At 49.0% G+C, this 8,925-nt stretch overlaps 1 protein-coding gene across 2 annotated transcripts in view; it reads right to left on the bottom strand.

Moving 5' to 3' along the window:
- The window catches only part of Cdh3 (cadherin 3), a 45,219-nt gene that overhangs the window by 8,720 nt on the left and 27,574 nt on the right, over positions 1-8,925 (bottom strand). For both annotated transcript variants that reach the window (XM_021220141.1, XM_021220140.1), the window contains exons 7-12: positions 7,126-7,301; positions 6,425-6,553; positions 4,975-5,160; positions 2,543-2,784; positions 2,199-2,344; positions 1,239-1,463 (exon numbers count right to left, since the gene is read on the bottom strand). In XM_021220141.1, coding sequence (XP_021075800.1) covers positions 1,239-1,463; positions 2,199-2,344; positions 2,543-2,784; positions 4,975-5,160; positions 6,425-6,553; positions 7,126-7,301 — 1,104 coding nt within the window. The remainder of the gene's footprint in view (positions 1-1,238; positions 1,464-2,198; positions 2,345-2,542; positions 2,785-4,974; positions 5,161-6,424; positions 6,554-7,125; positions 7,302-8,925) is intronic.

The following is an 8,925-nucleotide window of genomic DNA, read 5'->3' as shown; positions in this document are numbered from 1 at the left end:
AAAAAAAAAAAAAAAAAGAAGAAAGCAATGACAGTATTTGTAAAATGTTAGACTCTGGAAGTCATGTGATATTGAACCAATATTCTCGGTATCATCAGCTGCTAGACCATTCTTTGCCTCAAAATATATTTTAAGTCTGGCAGTGGTGGCTCACACCTTTAATCCTAGTACTCAGAAGGCAGAGGCAGGCAGATCTCTGAGTTCGAGGCCAGCCTGGTCAACAGAGCAAGTTCCAGGACAGCCAGGGCTACACAGAGAAACCCTATCTCGAAAAACCAAAAAAAGAAGAAGAAATCAGAAATAAAAGTTCATTATTCTTTAACTTGGTTGTTTATCTTTAAACAGATATTTATTTTATGGTATGTGCATGTTGCTTGCATGTTGTATGTGCACAATGGGTGTGCCTAGTGCCCCATGGATGTCAAAAAAAGATGTCAGATCCCTTGACATGGGAGTTACATATAGTTGTGAGCTACCATGTGGGTGCCAGGAATCGAACCTGGCTCCTCCCCAAGAGCAACATGTGCTTTTTGGTTTTGTTTTTTTAACTTCTACGTTTTATTTAATGTGTATAGGTGTTTTACTTGCACGTACATCTGTGCACCATGTGTGTACCCAGTGCTGTGGAGACCAGAGGAGAATATCCGATCCTCTGGAACTGGAGTTACAGGTGGTTGTGGCCACCATGCGGGTGCTGAGAATTGAACTTGGGTCCTCTAGAAGGCCAGCCAGTGCTCTTAATCACTGAGCCATCTCTCCAGCCCTCTTGACTTTGAACCCACAGAAATCTGCTTCTTTTGTTAGTGTCTTTTTTTTTTTTTTTTAAAAGATTTATTTATTATTATATATCTATGTACACTGAAGCTGTCTTCAGACACTCCAGAAGAGGGCATCAGATCTCATTATAGATGGTTGTGAGCCACCATGTGGTTGCTGGGATTTGAACTTGGGACCTTTGGAAGAACAGTCAACGCTCTTAACCACTGAGCCATCTCTCCAGCCCGTTTGTTAGTTTCTTGAGTGCTAGGATTAAGTGCAGTCATGCCTTGCTCTGTTTATTTGTTTAGGGCTCCTGAGGAATTTCAAAGACATATAATGCTAAGGAAGGTCACCTGGTGGCCATTTTTGAGACCACAATTCTGTGTCCCACAGATGCCAGAACAGGGATGTGTGGGTCCTACTGTGGGGGTGACACCTGCCCAACTGAACTGACAGCCCCCTGCTACCACAAGAGTTACCTTTCTCACTGACGTCTGCCATCCAGTAGATGTCCGAGTCATGTGTTAGCTGGGCCTGGAAAGGGGCGGAGTTAGGGGACAGGTCCTTGTCGGTGATGTTCAGCACTTGAGGCACAGGGCTTTGGTTACAGATGATGATCTGCCGGGGTTCAGGGATCGGGCCATGGTCGTTGATGTCAGTAAGTGTTAGCAGGAGGGTCCCAGTGCCAGTGGTGGGAGGGTTTCCTGTTTACAGTTACATATACAATCTCTTCTCAGCATCTTGCTTGGTGAATGAACCAATGTTAAGTTCCCCTAAGACCTACTCAATCAGCCTCCACGTGGCTCCTGGTCACCACCCAGTTATCCCCCCCTCTTGAGTCCCTTCATGCATTAACTTCACTGTCATCAAACTGGCAATGGCAAATACTTGGCAATCATACCCACACTCTAATCTTTGACCACAGCAGACATTACTAACAAATCACAATGCCGCTGCAGCTACTACATCCAGACAGCCATTATAATCAATCACAGAGTAAAACCTACTGGATACCTCAAGCTAGACCAATCATCTACTGATCAGCTTTGGAGAACAAGAAGCTTCAGATAAACCTGCCTCAAAGCACTGGTTCGCTAAATGTCAAGCATATGGTAGAACAGTATAATCTCCCCTGGTTATGGTACAACACCACTCATTGCCCTGTGGTATTCCCAGCAGTCCTTGTCAATCAATCATCAGTAGAAGCCGACAGGCCAATTCAGAGTTTAGTGAACTAAAAATGGGTTGAAAAGGGAGTCCTCAACACCTTGCCCATCTTTTGGGATTTAGAAAATTAGGATCATGACAGTCAGGCCTTTAAACACAAACTGGTTTGTCATTTCTCCCTGCCACCATTCCCTGCTAAGGAGGGAATATGCTGTGTCATATGTCTACGTACCACAGGCTCGCCTGTGGGAGGGCTGGGTGAAAGCTCTCACCATTGTCTGTGGCCAAAACCAGGACTTCGTAGACGTTGTTTTTCACAAACTGCTCGTCCTCACGATCTAAGATGCCTGCGGCAGTTATCTGACCACTGTCTGGGTCCACAGCAAGCCAGTTGGCTGGGTCTCTCGAGATGGTGTAGCTGGAAAGGAGGTTGAGAAGAGTCACAGGTAGCATCCGTAGGATTCTGTTATCATCTAGAGCCTCCTCAGACCAACTGCAGAACCTTTAGCCTTGAGTACGGCAGACAGGAAGGGCTTGGTGCAAAAATGGTGGCAACAGTGTAGAACAAACTTTATAACGAATGAACAAGCCAACCTGGTGCCCAGTCTCCAGGTACCTGATCTTCTGTTCCTCCTTGTCTGGGTCCTGTGCGGTATAGACGCAGACCAGTTCCCCAATAGAGATGCCTTCCTGGGCCTCAATGACCTTGGAAGGTGGAACAAACGCAGGGGCTTCGTTGACATCTTTCACGTGGACCACCACGGTGGCAGTGGCCGTCGGGAGCTTCACTGCAAAGGGAGCCTCGTTGGTCACTTCTATGTACAGGGTGTGTTGGTCCTGAGCCTCAAAATCCAAACCCTAGGAGAGAAGAATCTGAGAGGCAGCATTTGGTGAGGTGGCTGGTGGGCATCAGAAGGGACACAGTAAAGGGACCACGGCTCTGGCAGCTGCCTCCCCCCCCCACCCCCGACCAAATCCTGCTTCCTAAGGGAACAACTACTGGAGTCTCTCAGACCACCCCAAAAGCTTAGCAAGGCCTAGCAGTACCCAATGGGGTAGTGATGTTCCCCAGGAGAAGCCTGAGAGCCTGTGGGGCATGTGACTATGATGCCCCTGGGTAGGATGCTGTATTGCACCGATGCTATAGACAAAGGAACCCCCCCTGTGTCCTTCCTGATACGGTCGCTTCCATGGTCGCTGGAGTGGGAAACCTGTTTGTAATTAGAGCCGAGAACATGCTTAATGTATAAACCAAGCTTTGGTGTGGTTTTAATAATTGGCTGAGTTCTCAAGGAAGGCCGCTTCTGAAGGGGCCTTGTGATTGAAGTTGCTCAGGCCCGTTTCGGTTGTTTATTCACAACTCTGAATGCCAGCAGAGATCATGCGTCACCAGGCCAGCGCACGGGATCCACTGCACTTGGAATGATCGACAAATAAATGCAAGCCTCTGGGCTCTCTGGTGTAGCTCACTTGTTAAAACACTCAGAAACCTTTCCTTCTATAATTTCTCTCCCCCCACCCCTTCTTTTCCCTCCCCCCACCCCAGCCCTGGCTGTCCTGGAACTCACTTTGTAGATCAGGCTGGTCTCGAACTCCGAGATCCTCCAGCCTCTGCCTCCTGCTTGCTGGGACTAAAGGCCCGGCTCTATTTATTCATTTAGATAGTCTTACTATATAGTCCTGGCTGGTCTGGTACTGTTTGTTTGTTTGAGACAGGGTTTCTTTATGAAGCTTTGGCTGTCCTAGAGGTCCCTCTGTAGACCAGGCTGGTCTTGAACTCAGAGATCATCCTGCTTCTGCCTCCTCAATGCTACTGCACCTGGCTGAGACAGTTTTTAGAACTACTCACACTAAGTCATTCTCTACTGTGAACTAGAAAGACAAAGAAAGCAAACACAGGGCGGGCCCTTTTTCAGTTTCCTTTGAGATAAGGCCTTAGACTCATTAAATCTTCCTGCTTCTACCTTCCGATGCTAGTAAGCAAGTCTGGCACAGTGCCCACATCAGGCCACGTTGATGTTTGGTGCTGAAACGTGGGATTAAGCCAGAGACCAGAGATTAAACCTTTTAAACAGGCCCATATTTTTGAACCATCAATTATTGTTATTATCTTTTCTTGTTGAACTAGTCTCACTGTACAGCTCAGGTTGACCTTGAACTCACATGGTAAATGTCTTTTTAAAGATTTATTATTTATTATATGTAAGTACACTGTACCTGTCTTCAGATGCACCAGAAGAGGACAACAGATTTCCATTACGGATGGCTGCAAGCCATCATGTGGTTGCTGGGATTTGAACTCAGGACTCTCAGAAGAACAGGTGGCGGCTCTTAACCCCTGAGCTATCTCTCCAGCCTAGCAAGCATCTTAAAAGCTGGGGTTTCAGACATGTGACATTATGTCCATGAACTTGTCTCTCAAAGGATCGGTTTTATTTTTCAAGCGTTTACTCATTTGGGCTTTTTTGTTTTCAGCTCAGGCTGGTCTCAGTAGTTGAGGATGACCTTGACCTCACCTCTAATGTGTAGGCTCATAGGTGTGAACAACCAGGCCCCGTTCCCAAAAATGTTTTGACTCAATCTTGCTCTGTATCCTGATAAAAAGAAGGCCATAAAAGAAAAAGGCGCCGGGCATGGTGGCGCACGCCTTTAATCCCAGCACTCGGGAGGCAGAGGCAGGCGGATTTCTGAGTTCGAGGCCAGTCTGGTCTACAGAGTGAGTTCCAGGACAGTCAAGGCTACACAGAGAAACCCTGTCTCTCGAAAAGCCAAAAAAAAAAAAAAAAAAAAAAGAAAAGAAAAAGGCCCTGAGCTTGATCTCCAATACCGCCATACTATCCCAACCTGTAGGAACACCGCCACCCACCCCTTCAATAAAACAAAATCCTTAATGAGCCTGTTTCAAAAACCCAAATAAGGGATTCTCGGCAGAAGAGCAATGGGCGGTACCAGGAGCCACTGTCTTGGTGCAGTCCCCAGGGAGTGGCCCAAGGGAAGTGGCCTGGAGCAGGAGGGATCCCTGTGTCCTAGAGGCCCAAACAGACTTACCTTCTTGGTTGTCAGGACGCCTTGGTTGGTCTCTGGGTGAGTGGTGATGGTGAAATGGTCCCCACCGTCACCTCCCACGATGTGGTAGGTGGCACGCCACGCTGGCGAGTTGGGGACATCGAGATCAGTCACTGTCAGTCTCTGTACCTCATGGCCCACTTCGTTCTCAGGCACCCAAGCCTCATACTGTGGGGAGAGAGGGGCGGGGCACAGCGAGATCAGAGCAGAGCCAGGAGCCATCCCTCAGGACAGAGCCACACATTCCAGACCAACTTTCCTTCTCCAGGGGGGCCTGAAGCTTGGGACTCTCTCCAGTCTAGGTGCACACACCCCAGCTCTGCAGAGCCACCTACCTGGCGGAGAGCAGAGGCTCCAAGAAGAAGATAACGACAAGGACAGGTGCCTCACTGTGCTGGGGCACTGGTCAGGAAGTTTGGGGGCAGGTAACAGACGTGGGAATTTTTTTTTTGGTTCAAAAGTTTTAGTTTTTTTTTTTTTTTTTTTTTTTTTTTTAAGATAATCTCATGTAGCCCAGGTTAGACCTGAATTTGACATGGGGTGGAAGAGGACCCTGAATTCCTGATCCTCCTGTCATTAACCCCCCCCCCAACACTGTAATTACAGGCATGTGAGAGGACACCTTCAGGTAATTACTGTCCTCAGAAGCTGTCCACCGTGTTTCCTGACACAAGCCAGGAAGCCCCAGGAACCCCATTTCTACCACCCCAACAATGGAGTTGAGTATGGGCCACCATTACTCAGGTACCAGGCTTGCACAGCAAACACTTCATGATCAGGGCCATGTCCCAAGGCTAATTTTTAAGGAGGCTTAGATAACATTCCAAAGCTAGATCTGTAAACACATACGGGGGTACGGGTCACCTTAACTGATTCGAGATTTTTTTTTCTCTAATTTTTGCACTGCATGTAGGAATGGGGCAGGGGGTGGATGTGGGTGCTGGGGCTGTGGTTGGGGGTGGGGGTGAGTACGGATGCCGTGGTAAATTTGTAAAAGTCCCAAGGGCAAGGTCAGCTCTCTCCTTCCACCATGTGAACCCTGGGGATCAAACTCAGGCCATCTGGGTTCTTGCCCACTCTCCAGTCCTGGCACTGAGCTTCTTGTCCCAGGAGCTATGTAAGTACTTATGGGCAGAACAGATATGAGGTAGGCACATTTCCACACCAAGCCCTTGTATCACCTGAAGACTGAAAAGAACTGTCCACAGATCATTTTGCCAAAACGTCAGAACAGTGGATCCAGTATTTATCATTATCTCCATTTCAGAGATTAAGAAACTGGGCCCAGAGAGGCTAGGCAGTTTACTTAAGGCTACACAGTCGGCAAGCGACAGGACCGGGACTCGGTTGGTGGTAGCGTGGGTCGGTTTCAGAGAAGCAGCCAACCTCAGTCCCTCATGTGATGCCGCACGCAGGAAGGAAGGGGCGTTACCTTCTGCGGCTCAAACTCCGGAGCATTATCGTTGGCATCAAGGATCTGCACAATGGCCTCTGCCGTTGTGGTAGAGCCCTCTCCATCCATGTCTGTGGCCTGGACGGTCAGTCTATACTCAGGGACTTTCTAGGGGAGAAAGAAGCAAAGAGCTCACAGTTGGTCCAAAGCGAGAAACCGCCTTGGGGTACGGAGATGGGAGCAGCAGCCCCTCCTCCCTGGCTCACCCCTTACCCACTTCCAGGGAAGGGACAATTATATATGACTGGGAGAGGGAGGGGCAGTAGATAGCCCAATAGCCCTCCTGGGCTATCCTGGGGAAACCCAGGCACTACCCAACCTTCAGCTGCTCCACACAGGAACTTGGAGCAAGCATCTAGGCAAAGATATTAATTAGGAAACAGAAGGTAATTCCAATATCCACGGAGCTAGTTCTACTTTGTGGCCCACAAGGGACAAATCCAGGCGACACGCAAACTAAATGAGCCATTCGGACAGGAAATGAGAAAAGCTCAAAAGCCCGCGGTTTTTACAGCTGCCTCCTCACCCTCAGGGGATCTAGCCAGCAGGCTGGGTAGCAGGCCACTAGCTCAAAGGGTATGGGACAACAGGAGCCAAGCCAATCCAGGTGACACAGCCTTGATCCTGGGGCAGCCACAGGCTTCCACTCTGAGGGTAGTACCTTCCCAAAGGCTACTCACCTCTCGGTCCAGGCCACTGGAAATGACGCTAATGGTCCCCGTGCTTTTATGGATGGTGAACATGAGGTCGTGTGGCTCCTTCGGCTCTTGGCTATGGATGGAGTAAGCCACCACCCCATTGTAAGTGTTGACGGCATCGTCCTCATCTGTGGCTGTCACCTGCATCACAGAAGTGCCTGCCGGGGAGAGGGGACCACTGAGCACCTTTCCCTCTCAGCCCAGAGGCAGCTGCTGGCTCTGGAACCCTGTGAAGTTCTGCCCTGCACACCAGAAGGGTCTCTCTCCTCTGCTGGGTGGCAGCCTGCTCCCCAGAACCCACTTAGGTTAGGCCGGTCACAGACCCTGGGGACAAACACTATCTCTCATTCTTCCAGCTCAGGGGTGAACATGGCAGTGACTTCCGATAACGGGATACATACAAGTTTGGAGGAAGTTCATTTTTTTTGTTTGTTTTTGCTTTTTGTTTTTTGTTTTTTCGAGACAGGGTTTCTCTGTATAGCCCTGGCTGTGCTGGAACTCACTCTGCAGACCAGGCTGGCCTCGAACTCAGAAATCCGCCTGCCTCTGCCTCCCGAGTGCTGGGATAAAAGGCGTAAGCCACCACGACCGGCGGAAGTTAATTTTTAAAAATAAGAATGTACTTGTAGCTGGTGACTCAAGCCTGAAATCCCCAATTTCAGGAGGCTGAAGGAGGAGGGCTGTGTGTAAACTCAAGCCTGGCCTTGACTATGGAGTAGGGAGAGTCTGTCTTAAACAGTAACGATGTTGTTCTTCACACAAACACACCCACATACACACCCACACACATGCACACACTCTAAATGTAATGGCTCCAGCAGCCACGAGAGCTAACTGTGGGAACAGAGGCTGAAACAGCTGAATACCAAGACAGGGTCCTTGCCCTTTAACTGAAACCCCATTGGCACCTGGATCAACTGCTTCTAAGTATAAGCAAAGGAAAAAGCCAAGTTTTCATCTTGCTCCGACTGTTTAAGCTAGCCTGGTCTACACAGTAAGTTCTAGACCGACCAAAGCTACACGGTTAGACCATGTTTCAAACAAACAAACTCACCACACAACAAAACTGAAGACTTAAAAGCTGGGCACGGTGGTGCACACCTGTAATCTCAGCTACGGGAGGTGTGTGTGTGTGTGGGGGGGGGATGTGATTTTCTGTGAGTCCAAGGCCAGCCTGATCTACATGGTGAGGTCCAGACTAGCCAGAGCTATACAGTGAGACCAACAGTGTTGGTGCAGGCGTGTCCTCGGGAGGTTACGGCAGGAAGACCACAAGTTTGAGGCTAGCCTGGGCTACAGGGGGGAGATCTTGTCACCAAAAAATGAAAACAAATAAAAACCAGTATTTTAGTAGTGAGAATTACGGTTATTGGCCATCTCTGGTCAACTCATTTCTGAAACGCTCAGCTGAAAAGCCAAGCGGTGGGCAGTCCAGATCACTCCAAAGAAGAGAGCCTCTCCTGTCTCCAGGAACCTGCTGCTGAGCTCGGGGAATACGAACCTATTCCTCCCTCGTCAGCTCTTCCCTAGGGACTGCAACCTATTTCGGTTTCTGCAGAACTTCCGGCTGGGTGCTCCACAGTATGTCAGTATGTAGTACACACACGCTTGATGCATGGGCTCTCTCTCTCTCTCTCTCTCTCTCTCTCTCTCTCTCTCTCTCTCTGCTGGTGCCCAGGGCCTGTCCTACACCCACCATGGGTGTATCTCAACACCCTCAGTGACATGTGCTATTTCTAATCTCCGTAATTTTTTTTTTTTTTTTTTTTTTTGGTGTTTCGA

This window comes from Mus pahari, chromosome 20 (genome assembly GCF_900095145.1).
Source record: "Mus pahari chromosome 20, PAHARI_EIJ_v1.1, whole genome shotgun sequence".
NCBI classification, from domain to species: domain Eukaryota; kingdom Metazoa; phylum Chordata; class Mammalia; order Rodentia; family Muridae; genus Mus; species Mus pahari.
Note: the sequence above shows the minus strand (reverse complement) of the source record. Positions and strands in the feature narration are given on the sequence as shown.